Raw genomic sequence first — 23,995 nt, 5'->3', positions numbered from 1 at the left:
GAACCACACGGGGGGACCTAGTCAATGACCTGCAGAGAGCTGGGACCAAAGTAACAAAGGCTACCATCAGTAAAAAACTACGCCGCCAGGGACTCAAATCCTGCAGTGCCAGACGTGTCCCCCTGCTTAAGCCAGTACATGTCCAGGCCCGTCTGAAGTTTGCTAGAGAGCATTTAGATCAGGGGTGGGGAACCTTTTTCCTCTCAAGGGCCATTTCAATTTTTTCAATATCCTCCGAGGGCCGTACAAATGATCGACCTCTGCTTAAAAACACTCAAATCACAGCCCATTCATTTGGCCTTTCTTTCATGCTGTGCAAAGAAAAAGCAACCTCTTAATCCAGATATCTCACCATGACTCGCGCATGCATTCACGTGCACGGTTGTGGCATGACCACCAAAACAGAAAGATAGGACACAAGATGTGTGCAAATGTATTTAGTATCCTATCCATGTGGACATGATTTAAGGGAGGACTCTAGGAGGTCTGGGGGCAAGCTTCCCCGGGAAGATTTGTTCTTAAATGTTGAAGTTAAAAGCATCAATCTGGTGCACTTTGAGAGCAACATTAGGAGATCTATACATCTCTCAACACCCATATGAAACAGAACTGTAAGCAGATCTCTTTTTCTATATGGATATTTTACAAATCACTCCCCTTTTAAACTGTATTCTTGTTTATTAATAACAACTTTTTTTTTTTACTGTCATATAGTATTCTGTACCTGTTTACTTTATTCTCTTATTTTTGTATAACTATGGTCATATAAAGATGTGCCTTTACCTCACTGGTTGTAGAAGCTTCTTATATTCATTAGCATAGCTAGCTAACCAGATGCTAATAACAACAAAGTTATTGACTGTATGATCAGTATGACAGATGAACAGATCGCCACTGGGCTTACAACTAAAGACACAGCCACGCAAAAACTGCGGCATGTGTACGGCTCCTTATGGATACTGCAATTTATGAAGTGCCAGAGCGGCGTTGTGGTGCTCTCCGTCAGCACTAAACCCCTGTCAGACGAGGACCCTGACCTTGGCCAGGAAAAACAGGCACTCGCTTGTTTAATTTTTTTGCGATCTAGATTCCTTTTTTCATCTGTTTATAAATTACCTCGAGGGCCGTACCAAATGGTCTCGCGGGCCGTATACGGCCCGGGGGCCGGAGGTTCCCCACCCCTGCTTTAGATGATCCAGAAGAGGATTGGGAGAATATCATATGGTCAGATGAAACCAAAATCTAACTTTTTGGTAAAAACTCAACTAGATGTGTTTGGAAAAGAAAGAATGCTGAGTTGCATCCAAAGAACACCATACCTACTGTGAAACATGGGGGTGGAAACATCATGCTTTGGGGCTGTTTTTCTGCAAAGGGACCAGGACGACTGATCCGTGTAAAGGAAAGAATGAATGGGGCCATGTATCGTGAGATTTTGAGTGACAACCTCCTTCCATCAGCAAGAGTATTGAAGATGAAACGTGGCTGGGTCTTTCAGCATGACAATGATCCCAAACACACCGCCCGGGCAACGAAGGAGTGGCTTCCTAAGAAGCATTTCAAGGTCCTGGAGTGGCCTAGCCAGTCTCCAGATCTCAACCACATAGAAAATCTTTGGAGGGAGTTGAAAGTCCGTGTTGCCCAGCGACAGCCCCAAAACATCACTGGTCTAGAGGAGATCTGCATGGAGGAATGGGCCAAAATACCAGCAACAGTGTGTGAAAACCTTGTGAAGACTTAAAGAAAACGTTTGACCTCTGACATTGCCAACAAAGGGTATATAACAAAGTATTGAGATGAACTTTAGTTATTGACCAAATACTTATTTTACACCATAATTTGCAAATAAAGTCTTTAAAAATCAGACAATGTGATTTTCTGGATTTTTTTTTTCTCATTTTGTCTCTCATAGTTGAGGTATACCTAGGATGAAAATTACAGGCCTCTCATATTTTTAAGTGGGAGAACTTGCACAATTAGTGGCTGACTAAATACTTTTTTGCCCCACTGTATGTGCCTTGATGTTAAAAAGGATGTGCCACATACAAGGTGATGATAAGACACAGTGAAAGACAAAACATCATAAATCACAATCAAGACGTACATAAAAAAAAAACTTTATTATTGTTGTAAGGTAAGATTGACAACAACATGCTTTTACCACAATAAAAAATTAAAAGATATTGCACTGGTTTTACTCTAGCAATGTTTTTTTTCTCTCTCTTAATGTCCTTCTCAAGCTTTAACGGTGCACAGATGAATCTTCCTTCTCCTCTTCGTTACTCTTTAAAGACAAAACACAAAAACACACAGCTTGGAAATCCTGCCCTCATCGACAAGAGTCAAGTCTGTCAACGTTTCTCACACACGACCCCTCAGAGGCAGATAGGAGCTCAACAGACTGCACACTGAAACATCACTGCATCTCCTGTTTCGTGGTTCTGAACATGTGTGTGTGTGTAGCTTCACCTCGTACCTTGTCATACCCAAAGCCTCTAGTTGGAATCCTCTCACAGACAGAGCTGGTTAATTCACACGCTCAGATTGAGAGATTTACGGAAGCTCCTTAGTGACAAAACGGATCCTTCCATCAGTCTGTAATTCATGGTTTGATATCTGCAAGCACGCAGGGACATCTTAAAAAAATCTGTTGTTTTAAAACTGTAATAAATGTAAGAGAATGCACACACCTTCTATCTTTTAATTTGAAAGCTTCCTGCAGCTGTTTCAACAGGATTCACAAATATGTATGGAAATTAATTGGTGTCAATAATACCACAAGATATGTCCAGGCGCATGCTCTCAATTCCCGACTTTCACACTGATTACAGATTCAATTTGGCCCCTAGGCCGTTAAAAGAACTTAAGAAGCTCAGTGTCTGGTTTGTGGGCCTCAGCCGCAGAGCAGCAGAGGTGCATGATGGGTACACACAGGCTGCAGGCCGAACAAACTGCTAACAGTGTAACTGCTGAACTGACCGGACCGAGCCGAGCCGAGCCTGAGGGATGATGGGAAGTGTTTTATTGGGCCAGCATGTGTGTGTGTGTGTGTGTGTCAACAGGCTCAGGGCTGGAGATTAATGACTCCACCAGGGAACCTGACACTTGCTTCACTCTCCAGCAGATGGCCAGACCATCATCTTTACACTCGGGAGGTGTGTTTGTGGGGTAAGTATGTGTGTATGTGTGTTTTTCCTGTTAGAGGAGATGGTAAACTGGCACCGCTGCATTAGATGGCACAAGTATTGATCTGTGCGTGTGTGTGTGTGTGTGTGTGTGTGAGGCAGCTGTCTGTGTAGCACTAATAGGACGACCAGCTGCGAGCAGATGGACTGGAGTGTGTGTGATTACACACAAACACACTCAGGTTCCAATTATCTGCAGATGAAGTGGACAGCGGTGTTTCATCAGAATGTAAAACTGAAACTCTGACAGCCTGTGGAGATTAAAGCACTGACAAACTCATAGTGAAAGATTATTGAGGGACAAAATGATTGATCAAGAGTCGAATTTCAGGTTTGAATTAATCAGGCTGTTTTAATTGGTCAGGATTCAAGAGCACACAGGGACAAATCATGAAGCAACAAGCTGAGTTATTGTGGTTTTATCGAGGCACTGATTTTGGATCTGATTGAAATATAATGGTCAATATTTGTTTCTTTTTGTTAAGGGTCACTAAACTGAACGTGTAGAGACCCTTTCTAAAAGGACCTTTATCATATCTTTGGCATTTCTTTATAGACTTTACTTGTAATTCCCGGACATATCAAGTTCTGCTGATAATATTGCAGCTCTAGTTTCAGTTTCAGATTCAGAAGTATAAAAGCCTGATGTTGGGTGCCACCAGTCTTAGAATTTGTGCAACAAAGCACAAAGTATCATATTCCGAATGACCTTTGCTTTTTAATAAGCTCGTACCAGGTACATGCCCAAACCCGCCAATTATTTACAGCCAGATGTGTTACTCGCACAAATCTACACAAAGACTTGTGTTTGCATGCTCTAAAACTTCAGTCAGTGCTTATTAATCTGTCCGTGCTCGCTCTCAATTACAACCTGCTGACTGATTCTACAAATGTGTTGAGATGTTGTTTCACTTTGTCCTCTTTTGTCTCTGAAATAGTCTTCTAATTGTCCTGGTGAAACCACGCTAAGAGGCAAGAAGCTTGTGTTGTGTGAATAACATCCAATGTGGTCGGTTAATCAACAGGACTTTTCATATCTGACGCCCCAAACGGACAGAAATAGTTTTTAAAATGATTAGTCTCAACGTCTCGTCTTATTGGCCGGAGTGAACTGCAGATACATCTTGAGATGTTACCAAGTCAAACAGTTTGCTTCCTCTCCCATGAGCCTACATGCTGATCATCTCGACAGACGCACCTGTTAAGTCCATTCTGCGCCGCCATGAGACAAGAGGGGCGACATGCACGAGAGCGGAGATGATTTTGACATGTGTGCGCTGAATCCTCTCCTTTCTACACACCCTCCATCACAGGTGACCTCTTCATCACACAGCTAAATACTCACACCACATATTCACAGGTCAGGAGTCACCTAAACACATCATTGGTAATTATCCTAGCCTGTCAGAGGAGATTGATTGCTACAGGCAACAAGTTCCATTGACACAAAAAAAACACATTGAGATACAAAAACAAGAACATGTAAACATATTACAGAGATTGCCACAGTCAGACTCTAACAGAGTCTTTCAAAGCGAGCCTGAAAGCTCTAGTCTAGTTAAACTGAAACCGGTGAGCTCGGCTTTCTCTCCCGACAGTGACACAACACACTGAGGGAGGTTCAGTTCATCTTTAACTCACAGGAACATCCTGCTTTTCAGAAAACGTTCAAATGTACAACACAAGTGGACTCACACCAGGGGTTGGGCTCGGTGTGCATTCAATGAAATGGGAATTCTTTAAAACTGTCAAATAAACCAAAAAGAAATAAAACATCTTGCCTTCAAAGGAACAGTAGGAATCAGGAGCGGGATCACAACGGACTAAATGAAAGATAATATATCCGAGAAATAACAAACATGAGAAATTGTTTTTAACAGGCTTACTGCACTTTAGTTTTAGCGATAGCAGTACTGAGCTCCAACCCAACACACAGCAGTGAGCGGACAAAAATCTCCTTCGGCTTTCCTTTTAGTGATTCCTTGCCTTTCGTTTGACAAATGAGATAAAAGTTTTGTGCAAAGCCTGACGCCCGACACGTCGAGGGCTCGAGCGGCCACAAACACAGGGAGCAGGGTGTGATCCTAAGACACACGCACGCAGACACACACTCAGGGTATAAAACAGATGCAAACAGAACTTTAAATATTCTTATACACATGTGTATCTGTATATATAAACATACACACACAGATTACCATGCACAAATTAACAAAGCTCTCTCCCTCTCACACACATATACAAAGTCAAGTCTGATGACTTTACAGGATTATAGGCAAAAAACACAGCAAGTTGGTCCAGATACCAAATAAAACTACCGCAGCCTTCAGAGGCTGATGGGGCGAGAAATAAAAAGGCGGTGGTCCAACCGAAACATGTTTTCTAAAATAACCTCAGTCAATTTAAGCAAGCTCAGTTTCGGTTCTTCAGCTGAGTGTCGATAAAACCAATAAATCAGTGTTCAAGTCCTTGGCTTCCTTTCTATGCGTGTGTTTGGAACTAAAACACGTGTAAAGGGGCAATCTAAATCTGAAGTGCAGAGTTAAAACACATTTGATTAGCCTGCTAACGTGGTATATACAGTATAGAAGAACTAAAGGGAGGGCAAGTGTGCTAATGCTAATATGCTAGGCCTGGGTTTTAAAAAGGATATTTATTCCAGTAATTAGCTTGTCAAATATGAGGGTTTTCTAATAGTTTATCAAAGCGCTAATCTTTTAGTAAATCTAAAATCATTAACTAGAGCTAGAATGCTTTTTTATCTGGCACTAGCAACACATGAAAGTGATGGTTAGCTACTCTAGCTAGCTAGGAGTAAACCCTAAAGAGAATTTCGTCAATGTCAGAGCTCATGTCATGTCTGGGTGTTTTCCAACATGGAACCAGATGTAATATTTGAATCACAACGCTATAGCATTTTAGCTAGTAGTCACATGTTTAACTAAAGGAACAATGTTTATCATTTCTAGGCAGTGGAGGCTTTCAACTTGGAAGGAATGCAATCTATTCTAGCTCTTAGGGATGAATGGCTCGACCTTGGAAAAAGAACTGAAAAATCTAGGAAAACTTAGATCAATCCAGACATTAAACATAAAGCTGGGTGATGAGTGAGGAGAGTGGTACAGTTTAGGAATAGGCTGACATTCCCAAGAATCCAATCCTATAACCACGCCTGGAGCCCGTGCTCAGGGGATATGCCTCCCTGCCGCAGGCCTGCAGTGCTGAGCCTGAGGGACTACATCTAGAGTGGAGTTTGATTTGGCCTAGTTATCTGGGTGCTGAGTGCACATTGACGGTGCAGATTAAGTACTATTAAAAACAATGTAATGCATTTGCACAGATTGCTAAACATACGCTGCACTTTATTGCTGAGATACAATCTTTTTCAAGGGAAGGGAAGAGGGGAACAAGTGTGTGTTCAGTAAGGCACGTCCTGATCTGTATGTAGAACATGCGTGAAGACTCTGCCAAACATCAAGGTGAAAAGTAATGGGGCAGCACAAGGAGATCGAGAGCGAGGAAGGTGTGTGTGATGTGTCAACGTTTTAAATTGTATGTGCATGGACCACTGAGCTTTTTATTCCTAGCCCCGTACATGTTTGCAGAAAGAGAAAAAAAACCTGCCAACTCATATTGCCATTCAGTCTGAAAGCAGAAACCAAAGAGGACAGGACACCAAAATAACTCACATGAACACCGAGAGCACTGGAATGAAACTAGGACTGCTGCATCTGTCTCCGCTCCTCAACCCTCTCTACGCCTTTCTTTTATTTTGAAAGTGAACCTCTCAGATTAATGAGAAGTTACCAATATGTTTTTCTTCCAAAACATGCAGATTGTGTGAGTTCTACAACCTCGAACCAGCACTGAGCTGTGTGATCTGCTATTTTGGTTCCTGCTGCTACGTCTTCTTGCAGATTGCTTTGTCTTGTTGTGAGGAGGCGGACACGGCGTTGGTGGCGTTGGCAGAGGCCGTCTGGGGCTCGGACCTCTTCTGCTGTGGCTCAGCTGCTGCAGAGGATGCTGCGTTTGGGAAAGGCAGAGCGGCTGCTGCGCCCAGCCTCTGTGCAGATGGACACATAGCAGCGGTCTCAGACCCTGATGCGGGCCTTTCTGGGACTTCCTTGCATGACAAAGACGGCAGGGCTGCAAAGTCTTTCTGGGTTAAAGGTTTGGTCTGCGAGGTGGTCAAGGGGGCAGCTGGCTCAGTCTTTTGTCTGGATTGGGACCCTGAAAGGATGGGAGACTGAGGGGTTGGTAGCCCTTTGGATGGAAATGAGAAGGGGCTAGACGGTGGGACTTCTGGGGTGCCACCTCTGGATGGTATCTGGTCTTTCTGGCTCTTGTCAGCAGTGGCGTTCAGTTTGACAGGACCTAGAACACTCTTAGCTACTGTCGCCAGCTGGGACACAACTTTGTCCATGGTACTCTCAGGGGGCGGGACTGGGGAGTTGGCGGAGGAGCTGGATCCAGAAGTGGACGAGGGCGACACACTCAGACTTGCAGCAGCCGCAGCACAAAGTCTCCGGTTGTCAGCCTCCTTCTTTTCTTTGGGGATACCAGGAGAGGAGCAGGAGGGGCGGGTCTCTTGGCTGTCGGCGGTTAAACTGTCTGTTGTACTGATGGTGGTGGGTCTGGAGTCTCTGGAGTCTGTGGTGCTTCGGGAGTTGGTAGTATTTGTTGTGGTAGAGGGGACTGCGGTCCTGGTGCTGACCAGGGTTTGCTCCCCTGATTTGGGATCAGAGGGTGCAGCCTTCACCATGGGACTCTTTAGGTCCGATGGAGGAGCAGGCTTGAGGAAAGTGTCCTTGTTGACTGAGATGAATGCACTGCCTGGGGTGGAGAAGGGAAGGGGGCCCTGAATGGGTTTTGCACTTGGCTCAAAAACCTTCCTCTCTTGTCTCACGCTGTCTTCTGCAGATGAGACAGACCTGGGGTCCTTTACTCCCAGAGGGGAGGCGAACTGTCCAGGCTTCGTCTCTGAAACGGAGGGTAGTGTGTGCAAAGGAGTCGGCCTGCCTACCTGTGAGGGCCCCGTGTGGGAGAATGTGGCATGAGGGGTGCAGGGTGAGAGGCAGAGGGACGGCAGGGTGCCTCCAGGCCCGCTTCTCACAGTGGTGGGCCTCAGCAGGGGAGGGGGGGTAAAGGTCGTTCCCCTGCGTCCGTCCTGGCTGTCCTCAGAGCCTTCGTCCGTCTCGTCCTCTGAGGAGTCGACCTCATGGATGGCGTCTTGCTTCTGTAGTGATTCTCTCCTCTCGGCTCTGTCCTGCCGGATGGCGGACAGTTTGTCCTTCAGCTTGCTCTTTCCGGGAGCCAGGCCCAGCGAGCCGGACACCGAGCTGAGGGAACTGTCCCCTTCCTGGCGCCCTAACTTCCTGGATGAGGAGGAGTGTTTCTGCAGGCTGCCCTTTTCCACGCCGCGTCCGGCAGAGGACAGCAGACCCTCGCTGGCTGACTCCTGGGTGGGGGAGGGATGAAACAAAAAAGATATGACAAAATGTAGAAATCCTTCAATATAGTAGTTCAGTCAGCAGCTACACACTGATAAGATGACAATCACTCTGGCAAAATAACAAACTAGTTTGTGTCGTTGGTGATTTCTCTGTTGCTGGATCCTTTTGAAGAACATCAAACAGAAAAGGTTCTTTCAGGTTTAAATGTAATTCGCTTCAATGAGCTGCACAGAATTGCTTGTTTGGAAAAAGTTGTGTGTCTGTCTGTAAATATTTAACTTTTCTTTGTTGCCTTAAAATTATTCTCGGGTTAATGTGTTGTTTCCAAATCAAACAGATTGATTCAACTTTGTAGATCTAAAATACATTTTATTTCCCGGTCATGCACATTCCTGCAGAAATAGCCCTCATCCAATACATCGAAATTGGAGAACCACTGCGTTTTGCAAGAGTATCAGAATCTTTGTAAAGCCATCCCATCATCAATAGAGGTTAACATTTTTAGACAGTATTATGGCATCAATATATTGTCAACTTATGTGATGAAGTCCTACCTGTAGGCTCGTTAGGCTGGGTTCCCTCTGCAGAATCTCTTTCTTAAACTCTGAGTGTGAGATGTCCAGACTGTGTTTCCGGCTTGTTACAGACGCTCCCCCCGCTGTCACGCCAGAGGGAGATGAGGGGGAGTTAGCGAGGGAGGAGGCGAGCTTCTCAGCTGACTGCACCCTCTTGAGGAGCGGAGAGCGTGGAGGCTCTGCGCTCTTAGGCCTGGATATCTGCCTCACCAGGGGAGGGGAGGAGTGGAGCTTCACGGGGAACGACTGACCCACCGCAGACTGGGCCAGAGCGTGGCAGGGCAGAGGGGAGGGGGAGCGCTGGGGCGAGCTGCTCTGAGGGGTGGGTGAGGGAGTGCGTGCCAGAGGGGAGAGAGGGATGTTGCCGGCGGACTTGCGTCGGGGGGAGCGGTACTGCCGCTGGAGTTTGGGGGCGAGGCCGTGCAGAGAGCTGGGCCTGATGTGGCCGGAGCTCGCTGGGGAGTTAGGGACGCTGGAGCTGGGGGAGCTGCTCTGAGAGGAGTTCCCCCCAACTGAGGGGACAAGAAATACATTCATAAATACACTTTAGATGTGATGGCAGTATCTTTATACAAAAATGTATATAGGTATCAAATAAAGTGTACAGATATATACAATTATAAGAGATTGTTATACATAAATTATACATAGCTTTTTTTACAATATATTATACATACTTTTAGGGATAATTTCTTGGGGTTAGGGGCTTTTACAATATAATTACAAAAAATCAACCTAACCATTTTTTCTGAATATTTAAAGCTAAATATATAGACAAGTTATTCCCATTGCTTTCATTGTACACATTAAATATGTAACAAAAAAGCATAATTACGTAATTTGCTATTTTCTTTCCATGTCTTATCACTATAAACTCAACTTCTAAGGTTTTTAACAATCTGTTTCAAACTTTATGGACCAAAACAATTAATAATGATTAGGAAACCAATAATTGATCAATAATTAGAATAATTACAAGTAGCTATACTCTTTGTCCTTACAAGTACATTTATGCAGAATATGTTTCTTTTTTTGTAAGAATCACTGTTTTACCCTTGATGAGGGAGAAATGCTAAATATCTTCATTCAAACTGTCAAATATCATCAGAATCACTGTTATTACAAAGTAGGTTTACACATATGAGATGACTTATCATTCAGTCCCTAAAAGCCATTGAATACATGTTAACATTGCAGAACAGTGTTTCTAACCTGAGTGGGCGGAGTCTGGCGTGGACCTGTAGCCCTGTGTGGGGCTCCGTGGGGACAGGTTGTGTGTGGGCGAGCCGGGGCCGCTCTCCCCTGAGGACAGGGAGCGGTTCAGAGAGGACAGACTGCGGCTGGTGTGCAGCAGAGACGCCTGCTTGGTGATCTTCCTGAACAGAGACGTCCTCTTCTTGCTGGCACTGAAAAACACAACAGCTTACTCAACGACCCTGCTTGAAATACACACAAAGTGATGTCTGATACAACACAGCTGTGTGTCTCACCTGTCCTGTCCCTCCTTGGTCTTTGTCTTCTTGTTACGTCTCGCCATCTTGGACCTTTGACCCGTCTTCCGAGCAGGGCCGACCTTTATGGACGTGTTCTCAAACGGGGTGGCAGCAATGGACACTTTAGGACCGCTCTGAGGGACGGAGAGCATTACAGATCTGGATTTAGGTGTCTTACTTAGATTAATGTGTCCATTTGAATTAAATAAAACAAATGTGTATGTAATATGTTTTACTTTACAAACAAAATGTATGTCATTAGTAATAGAATGAGGAAAAGAGTAACAACAAGAACATCAATAAAAACAAAACTTAATTAAGGCATAAGTGTAAAATTATATTATGTTAAATATGTTTTACTGTTATTCAAGACCTTTATGACGAAGTGTCAGTACTTCTGGTAGGAGTGAAAACTATTTCATGATGGATGTTTTTATGTCAACAATTTTTTTTAATTTGAACTAACATTAGTTTTGAACAAAAAGCAGCAAATAATATAATATTTTTATGTCCTGATAAAAAAAAAAAAGAAGACTAAAATCAAGATAAATAAAATAACTTGGTGTACACTGTGTGTTTTCCATAAAACATAGAGTTTAATTTAATGCAGTTTGTGTGTACCTTCAGTATGAGCTCCACCACCTCTGTGTGAACCAGTCCGTGAACCGCCTCTCCGTTGACCTGGGTGATGAGGTCTCCCTCCCTCAGCCCTGCCTCGTGGGCCGGACCCCCCTCCTCCACATGCTGAACAGAGAGAGATGGTCAGAGGACGAATGGGAAGAAGGCAGGGAAAGACCTATGGGCTTAGCTTGTTGTTTACTGCCATCTTCTGTCAACAACAAGAATCCCCACATCCTGACACACACTGACTAAAGCTAATCTGGATCATCTTTACAACAATACACTTATATAATATTAGTTACTGTTTATCTTCTACACTTTCCCTTTTACTTTTAAAGGTCATTTTACAGTATATGCTAATTTGAATAAATACTTTTTTGGTTGAATCAATATTTGTTGTCGCCATTTTTGTCTCCTTGTGGGACTCACCCAGACCATGTGGTGTACGGTGTAGATGTCGGAGTCTCCCATGTACACCCGGATGGCCCTCAGGGTGAAGCCGTACTTCTTGCCCACTTTTTGGATCACGATGGCAGGCTTGGGGTTGATCACGGCCGGGGACAGGTCCCGGCTCGGGGAAGAATCACGTGACGAGGGGTTGGATGACAGCGAGTGGGGCGACATTGGGCTGGCCAATGGAGAGGCTCCGTGGTGGTCTAAGAACAGACATAATGGACATTTGATATAGTGGAAATGTGGTGTTCTTAAAGTACAATCCTAGATCTTCCTTTTTCTAGTCAAGCCAGGATCACACTTAAATATTATCCCAAAATCTGTTTCTATTGTCTTTAAGGGCTGCTTTATTCTTAATATCTTTTGTGCAGAGAAATCGGAGCTTTAAAGGGCTTTTTCACATTATTTGAAGTGGGGTTGTGTGAGGCCTTTATCCATACAAAATGATTTGACCCTGCAAAAACCTGGGGAGGCTAGTCTACCTCAGACTCAAACAGTTAGCTAGTTTGTGATATTGTTGTTTTAAAGGCAAATAACCAAACAAAGCAGCAGTAAACCACTTATTGTTTTTGTCAATGGATTCTGGTGGCTTTAAAGGAAGTGTAAAAGATACACAGTAAAATCCGGAGTGTTCATTTAACACTCTGTAGATAAGGAGGTCTCCCTCGAAAAAGAGATCGATGAACTCAATGGGATTCACCTGGATAAATAAAGGTTTGAAATGAAATGAAAGGACCATATGTTCACTGGCTCAGTGTTTTAGCATTAATTCAATGTCGAAAGGGACCGTCTGATAGTGTTAAAAATATTCTAAATATTGTATAAAATGGAACGATATCAATGTTTTTAATTTCTTTCAGGTGGCCAAAATACTGTTTGCTTTTTTCCTATCTTTTTCTCTGAACTTGGAGTGTGGCAACCAACATCTACGCCATTCAACCCCATTGACAACAACCAAACTTCCCTTTAAAATTGAAAAAACATTGACTATGATCCTGGCTCTCAGCATTCAGCAGCACCCTAGCACCCTAACCCCCCCCCCTGCTCCCGGCCACACACTGACCTGCAGGGATCATCAGTGACAGCGTGGTGGCAGAGGCTGACTTGATGACCTTGTTGAGCGGTCTGGAGCTGGATGTGGGCGTGTCCCCCGACAGCAGCCGGTGGCGAGCCCTGCGCGCCGCCAGGTCGCTGATGGCTCTGGGAGTGGACGGAGAGTCGCTGTCTGTCGCAGCTTTAGTGGGTCCGCCGTTACTGACGGTACGTCTGTGACCACGATCAAACACGTCGCCTGAACTACCCGCTGCAGGACGAGAGGAGGGGAGAGAGAAGGGTCAGAATAAGGGTTGTTGGTTTTTAATGGCACATGTTGGTCTAACACAATACAATTGGATTTGAGTAGAGTTCAGGGAATAAATTATTTAACATAATCAGGGTGATTACAGATATTACAAATTAACAAAGAAGATATTCAAAATGTATTTTTTGACAAATCATACAGAAGGTTTTAGGTGGATTTGTCAAGTTAGGACAGGCAGAGAGGTTGAATATACTGTATGTACATTTCGCAGTCAGAATATAAATGGTATTGTAAAAGTAAATTAACATAAGAACCTAAAAACATGTTATTCAAAACTCTTAACAATATGTAAAAATATGTTATTTTCAATTGACATTATAATACCTTTAAAAAACCTAGAGACACACTAAAAAAAAAAAGGATTGCTCCAGTAAAGCTGCAGTTTTGATCAATGGTTATTCCTCATTCAAATTAAACAGGTTTTTCATTTGAATGGAACCCAAAGAATATTCCTTCCCTGCGCTAGTTCTAAACAGTGACTTTTACATTGAAAACAACATGTGTAGCTATGTCATGGTCTGCTGTTGTGTTGTACTGACGTGTGAGCGTGGCCTTGCTGAGCTGACTGGAGGCGGAGGTGGGAGACTCTTCCAGTTTCAGCTCTCGCTCCACTGGGAGCTCTGGGATGGCGAGGGGCAGCTCCTCGCTCCGGGGGCCCCTCAAAGAACTCAGACCCAACAGGCTGGGGCTCTTGCGGCTTCCAGCTGCACCGGAGAAACCAATGATACACATCCAGGATTAGAGTTACAGATCATTATATTTATTTTTCATAAAATATATGAATCTATTGGCGTCTACTTCAGGGTTTCTCTTACGATGTTGAATTAGGGTAATTGTGGGTTAGTATATCAAGTTTAATATGCAGCCAGGAAAGGGGGGTTCTGAGAAAAAACGTAGAATTCCCATGATTAGACTTTTAAAGGTATCAGAAAAAAATAGGATATTCTTTAAGAATGAAGTTGTAAATTAACACGAAGGAAAAAGGACATACATTTACAATGGATAACATTCAGAGATTTTAAATTCAGAACAGTTGAGGGAAAACTATTTTGTGTGATAAGGCTTTGAACAATGTTGTTAGCTGACTTTCTTTCTTGTAATTTGTCCCCTTTTATCTTAGAAACTAAGAAGAGTTCCTTCCTGACAATGATTGACTTCCAGGCTGTCAGAATGTACCTTGACCTCCCTCTTCCTCTGAGGAGATGGCGAAGCGAGGCATCTCGATGATGGCGGAGCAGCAGCGTCTCCGGACGGTTAGCGGGGGGCTGGAGTCGCTTTCTGTGTGGGACGACTCCGAGACAGAGAGACGCTTCCGCAGGCTGGGGAGGGAAATTAGGAGAGGATGTGAGAAACGAGAACACACATCTAACATACTGCAAAGCAACAGAGAACACTTTTACTATGACTATAAAACATATTCATTTCTAATTCACTGGCAGGTAAGTATCAGGTAAAATAACTAGGGCCGGGACTTTAACGCGTTAATTAAAGGCCATGTAATGCATCTAACACAGGTGTTTTTTAACATGTAGTTTAGATATCACCAGAATGAAAATAAATAAAAATGTTTCGTCATAATTAAATGACATATACGTTAAAAACCGATGTTGGTTCCGAAGTTTGCCGAGTACGCCCCCGATCACTCCCGAACGAGCGGTGACGTCACACGTGGCAAACATTGCCATTTGATCAAATCAGTCCAAATGGCAAGCAACGCGACAACTTCAGACAGCGACATCGACAGCGATCATTCAAGCTCAGATTCGGTGGGTTATCTGGATTCAGTTACAGAAGTAGAGAGTGAACCAGCTAGCCTTTCACTTCAAGGCATCTTGCCTTATAAGTACGAGCCTCCTGCCCAGCAATCGAACAACGAGGCAGAAACTTGTGAAAGAGAAGCGGATTCCGCAGCCGGCGAGACTCGAGTCGGCAATACTGAATGGTAAATTATGTTTTATTTAATTTGACCTGCACTAAATGTCGATCTTAATTTGTCATCTGTTCCTCACACGTCCGGCAGATATTGTTTTGTTTTTTAATGTTATGTACAATATTCAGGTGTACATGTCAATGCTGTGAAAGCATGCCCACTGCAGATGAATGTGTATGCTGCAGAGAGATCTGGCAGGTGATGGAACAAATAGACAGTTTGCAACCTACTGACCAGATAGCAGAGTCCTGCATCGGGTCGGGTATCCGCGGGTACCCGACGGGTGACCCGCAAAAAAGGTGATTTGCGGGTGGTATTTTTTTAAATGCTTTTTTCCGGGTTCGCTTCTGGGTAAAACAAAGATGATGCGGGTCCGGTTGCGGGTGTTGCATAATAAATATATTTAAACAATAATAATTTAGTTTAATGTTTAAATCCTCAGACCTCTCCTCCGCGGTACCGAGCATAATCATAACCTCTGCAGTGCATCTATCTGCTGCTGAGCGCACCACATTCTGAATGGCTGAGGTGAAGCTCTCTAGCGGAGAATACAGCATTTTCAATAACTCTTCCTCAAGAGCGAAATCCAACGTCTGGGAGGCTTTTGGTGTCATCCTAGATGGAGAAAATAAACAACATCCCAGGCTTTTTGAGCCAAATATGCAACTGCGTGTGTTAATAATTGCACGTTGTCACTGCTTATATGCGGGTTCGGGTCGGGTTGCGGATCATGTGCCGGCGGGTCGGGTCGGGTCGCGGAACTAATTGGCAATATGTGCGGGTAGCGGGGCGGGTTCGGTAGGCCTACTGCACGTCACGGGTGCGGGGCGGGAGCGGGTCTTGAAAATCAGACCCGTGCAGGACTCTGCCAGATAGAAGACACCGACGAGAAACCAAGGTGCATTATTAGCCACCCAGGCTTTAGAGAAGGCTGTCTCAGTGTTTGGACACTGAAAATAGCGTATCTTCAATACAAACAACAACACAGAGCAGTTGATGGCCCACTACACCAGTAAGTAAATATTGATTGACCCAACTGCCTATTGCAGCTTTGCTTTCATATAATACTTTTAGTCGCTACAGATATGGTACACTTTTAAAGATACCATTAAACTCTTTCAAGCAGTCAAAAACAGCTTGGCTTTTATTTTTTCTGTGTATGCAAGTTCAATGTATGCTTGGGAAAAGAAACAACTACACATGTGAGGAAATATATAAGAGGTCTATGATTCTGTCACGCAGTCATGTATAACCTCATATTTATTTTGTACAAGTAAAATACAAATATCATGTTATAAGCCAATTTGTAACCATTGCTACATAATAGTCTACTACATAACATTTTATTTTTCTCCAAATATATTTATAATCTGTATACTTTTTTTTCATTAGGAAGCATCGATATACAGCTTATCGACAGTTTGTACGTTGGTGCTGGGGTGTACTCGGCCCAAAAATCAGAGTCCCGCTGCCTGCATGTGCTGTAACCGAGATACGGAAGATTTACCCTGAGCCGGGAGGCCGCTATCAGGGATTTCAATGGCCAAATCTGTAATTTGACATAAGTCATGCAGCTGAACTGGTTAAAATGGTTTCGCATGATGTAAATGATTTACAAAGTACATCATTTACAATATTATTTTTCCAAAGAAACATGTAAATATAACAACATTTTCCAAATCACAAATTTGTAAGATTGTATTAATTTACTGTTTGATAAATAAAAAAGGGTTCTTTTGTTAATTTTTCACTTGTAACATTTTATCTTTATTGCAGTGTACATTAGTCTTTTTGGTATATGTGCGAGCCCACAAATAATTAAAAGTGGTAAAAATAATAAAGATATTCAGACGTAATTCATGTTTGGCCTTACTTATTTCACTTCACCTTTTATATATTCCAGTCACTAGGCAAGTTCACTGTACTCTGGTGACATTTAGCTCAAGCTGGCATAACACCTGTAGTAACTTAATTCTTACCCGAGTTTTGTGCACAATCTTCCAGCACCCATGATCAATGTTTATAGCAATCAGGAAACATTCACAGCTCACAACTACACATCGCTTCCCCATCATGAATTGTTAGATAAAAAAAGTTTAGCGAGGTCCGGTTACACATATGTTGAGCGAAAATAGCGGAAGGATACAAAACAAACAATCCAGACGAGGCTGGTGTTTGCCACGTGTGACGTCACACAGCTGGGTTAATGGCTGGCAAGCTTTTCGCTACCGGAGCGGAATAACACGGGAAAGTGGCACACATTTCATGTTATTTGGGGGGTATTTATGGAAAGAATCATTGATGTTGATATGTCAAATGAAACAGTGGAAAGTGATGAAGCGATTTATTAACACAGAATAACATTTATTTTGGACATTACATGGACTTTAAGATGAATTAATTACAAAAAAATTAACGCATTTTAATCGCACTTATTTTTGCCCTGCGGAACGTTTCTCACTGGATGAGTTTCAGGCGTACCGATTATACTGGAGCACCAACTAACGTTCATGACTTCAGACAACAACAAACCACAGTGAACAATAGTCAAACATGAACGAAGAAGCTGATGAGACCGCTTTGGTTGGCCCCGTGGATGGGACATTTTGTTTTAAAAACGGACGGATGGAAGCGTCGATAGGAGCACGGTTAGATTAACATTAACATGCTTATTGTAGTTGTAAGTGCACTGCCTTGCAGCCTGTAGCACCGTCCTTGATGGAGCATATGTGTGGGCTGGACCTGTATTTTACAGGAAAGGAGTGAGCAGAGAGTAGAGTAGTTGTCGATTCTTGTTCTGTTTTCTGTGAATATCTGCCTCACCCTCTCAGACTTTGAGTTGCGCGCTACTAAAGAGACGTGTTACCATGGAAACCAAACAATGGTGTAGCTGTATTAAAGTCCGAGTGGAAACAGTCGTGTGTAAATCTGATTTTGTCAGAAATCGGGAGAAATGCGGGAGAAATATGACCCCGGGAGGAAACCGGGAGAGGGCAGTGAAATCGGGAGTCTCCCGCTAAAATCGGGAGGGTTGACAAGTATGACCCACACCCAACCCACACTCAACCAGATGACTGGTTTCAGGGCCAAGATAACTAAGTCCACGTCTGAAAAAATAACCAGCTCACTGGATTGCACTCGACTGTAGACCACTTGGAGTGGTAGAAGATAAGGGGCTGCTAAAGGTACTACAGATTGCATCGTCTGACACAACATATGAGCTGCCATGCAAAAAGACAGTGACAAAAAGAATCCAGCAGCTTTATGAAAATGAAAAGGAAGATAAAGAGAATTTATTGGAGAAAGCCGAATGTGTTGCCCTGACTGGGGATCATTGGACCTCGGTAAGCAATTCAAATTACCTCTGTGTGACGGCACACTTTATTGACATCTTCTCACTGTTCTCAGGTCAAATATTTATATGTGATTAAAAATGCGATTAATTTCAATTAATTAATTACAAAACCTCTAATTAATTAGATTAATTTTTTTAATCGAGTCCTGGCCCTAAAAATAACACATCTACAGTAGTTCCAGTCAACAGTTCTCACATCCCAGCTTGTTTTTGGATGAATCAATAGACAAACGCAGGAGAAGACCATCTGAAAAGCATTATTATTATTATTATTATTTCTATGAGGTGTGTTTTATGGAGGCCTCACATCTCTGGAGATCCCACCAGCCAGGATCGATCTCTGGACTTGAGTCCGCTCAGGCTGTCCATACGGTCTCCTCCCTCCTCACTGAGGCTGCGTTTGGTGGGCGGGGGGGTCCTCCTCTCCTCGTGCAGGGACAGACGCTCCATGCTGCTGTACACCTGAACACAACACGACATGTGTGTTAAGACAGTTCATGTTTTTATCATTCCCCACCATAGGCTTTTAAAGCCAGACTTATTGAACCTGTCAACTCATGTTTGGGAACAAATATGAATGACAGAGTAAGATGTCATATTGTTTTATTTAGATAAAATATATGTTGAGACAAAATTAAGTCCCTATCCAATATATCTCTTAAATATAAAAACGTTAAGAAATAAGAAAGCACTCAAAACTTCAAAATCAATTCTGCATCTGGATTTGGATCTGATCCAAATGTGGATTAATTTTGCTCTGAATTTAATCAACTTTTTAAATGTATTGTTCAATTCTTAAACATTTCCTTTTAATTATTATTATTGGTTTAATTTATTGGATTGTATTAACTTACTCTTCTTTATGGCTATTATAATTTTCACAACAAAATATATAAGCCTTACATAAACATTATTAAATACATTATTTCATGACTTTGTGCAAATTTAAAACATAAATAATATTTGTTATCATAAAACTATAATTTACATTTGAATAAAAAAAAAAGAAGCTTGTTAATAGTATAATGGCATAAACTTCCGTAAAACATTTTTACAGATAACATACCAGCTTGGATGCAATACTTTCAGTTTTTGAGCCATGTTTCTCAATGGGTCGCACTCAACAGTAAATGTATTTGTTTTATTTTGAAATTCAATCTGTCTTTCAGTGGATAGTTTGAATGTATGTATCTGTACCTTGCTGAAACGAGGAGAGCAGGATGAGAACTGTCGAATCTCCACGGGTTCTTCATCATTGGTGTCGTCTTCATCCTCTGAATCTACATGGTGGTACCGGTCAGAGCGAGCTGAGAGACACAAACAAGCAGGTTATTATATGTGGTGATAACTGTGTGAGCACGTGTCGTTTCAGAGAGGGGGAGATTTGGAAGAATCGGTGGGAGACGTACTGTCAAAGTAGCTGGTGTCGTCCTCAGACTCCAGCTGGGGGATGAACTCTGCCTTTTGCCTCAGCAGGCTGTTCCAGTCCAGCTCTGTGAAGAACTGGTGCTGCTTCACCTCAAAGGCACTTCCTTTGGAGATGAAGGAGAGGGTGGAGAACAGGGGGGGTGAAAAGTAAAGGAACAAAGAAAGAGAAGAAACAGATGAGAACATACATCGGCTGCTTCAGTATCAGATTTGATCAGCTTTGGGCCAACCAATCGCTGGAGACAGACTAACAAACAAAAGCAGGTTCAAACTTCGGACAAAGTAAAACAGGTTCCGGAAAAAAAACGTTTCAATAATGTTTACTACATTTTCAGAGATCCTGGTCAGCGTGTGTGTTACCTGTGCCCAGTCTCTCCAAAGGGTTTTGTCTCAACAGTTTGCAGATGAGGTCCTGAGCCTCGAAAGGTAGAGCTTCGTCGTCCTCCGGCCAGATGATCTCGTCTAACATAAACACAGCGTAAACACATGGACATGTTGTGTCTTTATTACTGAGGGGACTAATGAGAAACAATATAGTGGAACTATAGGTCTCAACTTTTTCCGCTCTGCTTGCATAGAAACATTTCTCCAGAGGGAACTTTGGGATTTTAGTTTTAGCAGACCATTTACATGCACACAAACCTATACAACACACTTCAGGAAATGGAAAACTCCAAAAAGCCTAATAAGGCCTTTTAAGTATTTCTTCCACCACCTGATACCAGTAGCAGTAGCAGTAGTTTATTTTCAGAAATCAAACAAGCTTTTACGCTGTTGCCTATCAAACATATCTTTTCCCAACCAATATGTTGTTTCTCTGTGATGTTATTTTTGCTACAGCTAGTGTTAGCAGTTTATTGTTCCTTCATGACACACATTTGGTGATGGCACCCTGGAGTTGTGTCCTACGTAATGCACCTCACTAGCACACATCTAGCAGACAGATAAAAACACACTCAAGGAGGCCCTGAGTTCTTTATCACCGCGGTGCAGCTGTCTTGAGAGGCGGACTCAGATGCTCATAAAAAAGGCATGCAGGGATCAATACAGGTTTATGGCCATTGACTTGCCCTTTCATCAGAGGGAATTCAAAGGAGCAAAGAAAACGCAGAGGAGGAATCACAATTGATTTGATTCCCTGCATGTCAACCCTGTGCTTCTCTGCTGTAGAGAAACATTTCCAACTGTCCATTTCTGATGATTTCATCAAGTCAGCCTGGAAGCCCCCAGGCTCCAACATGAAACATTCAGATACACTGTAAACACGCCTTGCTCAGAGAACAGGAACTACAGCACAAGACATCATTTTTAAGCAGGTCATCCATCGTATAGGAATACATTTACCTTCAACATCTTTTCTGCACTGTGGTGTATTCTGCTCACAGGAACTTATATAAGAAACATGTAGTAGTTTAGAGGAGTCTTGTTAAAAACGTATTATACTACTACTGTGTGTTATTGTATAATTATTAGGGCCAGGACTTTAACGCGTTAATTAAGATTAATTAATTACACAAAAATTAACGTATTTTAATCGCACTTATTTTTGCACCGCGGAACGTTTCTCACTGGATGAGTTTCAGGGGTACCGATTATACTGGAGCACCAACTAACGTTCATGACTTCAGACAACAACAAACCACAGTGAACAATTGTCAAACATGAACGAAGAAGCTGATGAGACCGCTTTGGTTGGCCCTGTGAATGGGACATTTTGTTTTAAAAAACGGACGGGTGGAAGCGTCAATAAGAGCAAGGAATTCGCATATCACCGCAGCACATCAAGCCTCAAGTATCACCTCAATGCAAAACATATAGCAGCTAGCGTGGAAGCTAGCGTGGACGTTAGCCCGACTCGGAGTACAAGGACCCACACCCAATTCGCGTTGATCAAACAGTGGCCTATGCAACAGAGAGATTTTATTTTTCATCAGGATATTGGAAGAATAGGAGGGATTGAGGTCAATCACTGGCACTTTTTTATTTTATTTTAAATGGTACACTTTATGTTGAACTATTTATTATGTTGTTGGTGCAACTGGCACTTTATGTTGAACTGTTTATTGTTTTGGCCAAGGTTATTGAGAGAGCTGGACTGAAATGTATTAGATTTTTTAAATCAACTGTAGGTAAATCAACAAAGTCTGTTATGGCCTCTGAAGCAACAGAGAGATGCTTTCTAATAGTCAGGGTTTCCAATTTTCTGAATGTACTTGAAAGTATTGTGTTTTACTTAAAAAACAAAGTGTTATAGTTTACAGAAGGTCTACCTACCTATAGGCTACCTGAATCTCTGAAATGTACTATATTCCTAAATATGCTAAAAAGGTTTTGTTGCTTAAGCTTATGTATTCAGTCATTATTCAATGGTATACTAAAATCCATGTGAAAAAAATTGCTTCTCACTGTTCTCAGGTCAAATATTTATATGTGATTAAAAATGTGATTAATTTCGATTAATTAATTACAAAGCCTCTAATTAATTAGATTAATTTTTTTAATCAAGTCCCGGCCCTAATAATTATTGATATTGTTTTCTTTTTTGTGTTTTTTTTTTAGCGCAAATGTGACCGCATGGTTGCATCAAAACTGCCAGCTCAGGAAACACTGGTTTAGATTACTAGTACTTGCTTGAACAGGGAACTAGTTGTTCTAGCTTGCAAGCTAACTGCTTACATGCAGCAAGATTTTTCATAGTTGATAAGAATTAGAATGCCTTTATTCGTCACACAGCAGGGAAATGAACGGCGTTACAGCAGCAAATATAAAATACAGATATAAGGATTAAGGAGAATACTTTTATATAGCCGGTAACATTAACGGATTATAAATACATTGTAAAGTGATAAGCATTAATTGAGCATAAATGTATTTTTGTACCAATCAAATCTGTATGCAAATTCCATTAAGTTCTCTCTGAGATTTCTCCTGCTGTAAAGTGGCCGTCTACTGTTAATGCTGCTGAGTAAACCGATTGCACAAATGACAAAAAGAAAGTGGTGGTACAGCTACTCACCACTGATGACCTGGCCAAACAGCTCCTCTGGTGTGTCTCCAAAGAAGGGAGCGCAGCCCACCAGGAACTCATACAGGATGACTCCCATGGCCCACCAGTCCACCGGCTTACCGTAGCCCTGACGCAGAATCACCTCTGGGGCGATGTACTCTGGAGTGCCACACACCTGAAGGGGCATCAGCACACAGACAAATCAGTCTGGGAAAAGCAGTTGTGAATATTATGGCAAAGCAAACTAATTAGATTGACATGATTTTGCAATATTTCTGGGAAAACCTGTGGAACTGTCATAATTACTGACAGTTTTATTATGGAGGAGGGAAATGAAGAGGTGCCTAAAACTTGTTGGCAAGCTAACTGCGTAAGCTCTCAGGCTATAATAAATGTCTATGACCTTTTTTGATCATCAACTTTTACTTCCCTTTCAGCTGCAAGTTTGCCTTTTTATAAAATCCTCACAAAACACACAAAAAACTCTAAGATATTTTAAAAAGCTGTCGCAAATGTCCTTATTTTGCGCCACAATACGACATAAAATAAAGGTGAACAAGTGAGCTGGTACCTGTTTATCAAGGAACTCTCTGGTGTCTTTCTCTATGTGTCCTTCATACATGTTTGTAGTCAAACTCATCAAACCGATCTTTGAGAGACCGAAGTCTGTCAGCTTAATGTGTCCCATGGACGTGATGAGAAGACTGCAGGAGAGAACAAGGAAAGATTATTTCCAAACGTAAAAAAAGCCGATAAAGCCTCTAAAATACCATTACTTGAACTCCTAACAATAAAATAGAACTCAGCATTACTTTCTTACAGTAGGTGTGGTATCCATATTCTTTAACAAATACAACCATCTCTTAAACATATACATAAAAGAAAGGAGGAAGATTTATTTACGAAATAATGAGAAAACACATGCTTTTATTTCACTAATTTGGTAACATATTGGCATTCAGTGGCAGTATGTTGGTGTGTGTGTTTGTGTCTTACTTGTCAGGTTTGAGGTCTCTGTGTACGATGCCATAGTTGTGAAGATACTCTAATGCGAGGACGGTCTCTGCAAAGTACATCCGAGCCATGTCCACCGGCAGGGCTCCGATACTCTTCAGCAGCGTGGCGCAGTCTCCAC

The 23,995-nt window shown here is 42.4% G+C and overlaps 1 protein-coding gene across 3 annotated transcripts in view; it reads right to left on the bottom strand.

Moving 5' to 3' along the window:
- Positions 1 to 2,101: 2,101 nt before the first annotated feature.
- mast2 (microtubule associated serine/threonine kinase 2) overlaps positions 2,102 to 23,995 on the bottom strand; it is a 47,957-nt gene continuing 26,063 nt past the window's right edge. For all 3 annotated transcript variants that reach the window (XM_079667780.1, XM_079667779.1, XM_079667781.1), the window contains 16 exons: positions 23,857 to 23,995; positions 23,432 to 23,564; positions 22,870 to 23,035; positions 20,214 to 20,315; positions 19,835 to 19,957; positions 19,623 to 19,732; positions 18,733 to 18,887; positions 14,317 to 14,459; positions 13,680 to 13,844; positions 12,844 to 13,083; positions 11,757 to 11,983; positions 11,328 to 11,450; positions 10,704 to 10,840; positions 10,426 to 10,619; positions 9,193 to 9,725; positions 2,102 to 8,643 (listed from right to left, as the gene is read on the bottom strand). In XM_079667780.1, the coding sequence (XP_079523906.1) occupies positions 7,087 to 8,643; positions 9,193 to 9,725; positions 10,426 to 10,619; positions 10,704 to 10,840; positions 11,328 to 11,450; positions 11,757 to 11,983; positions 12,844 to 13,083; positions 13,680 to 13,844; positions 14,317 to 14,459; positions 18,733 to 18,887; positions 19,623 to 19,732; positions 19,835 to 19,957; positions 20,214 to 20,315; positions 22,870 to 23,035; positions 23,432 to 23,564; positions 23,857 to 23,995 (4,247 nt within the window). In that variant the 3' untranslated portion in view covers positions 2,102 to 7,086. The remainder of the gene's footprint in view (positions 8,644 to 9,192; positions 9,726 to 10,425; positions 10,620 to 10,703; positions 10,841 to 11,327; positions 11,451 to 11,756; positions 11,984 to 12,843; positions 13,084 to 13,679; positions 13,845 to 14,316; positions 14,460 to 18,732; positions 18,888 to 19,622; positions 19,733 to 19,834; positions 19,958 to 20,213; positions 20,316 to 22,869; positions 23,036 to 23,431; positions 23,565 to 23,856) is intronic.

The sequence above is a fragment of the Notothenia rossii genome (genome assembly GCF_949606895.1).
Source record: "Notothenia rossii genome assembly, chromosome: 1".
In the NCBI taxonomy this organism is placed as follows: Eukaryota; Metazoa; Chordata; class Actinopteri; order Perciformes; family Nototheniidae; genus Notothenia; species Notothenia rossii.
This window is presented reverse-complemented; position numbering and strand designations above follow the sequence as displayed.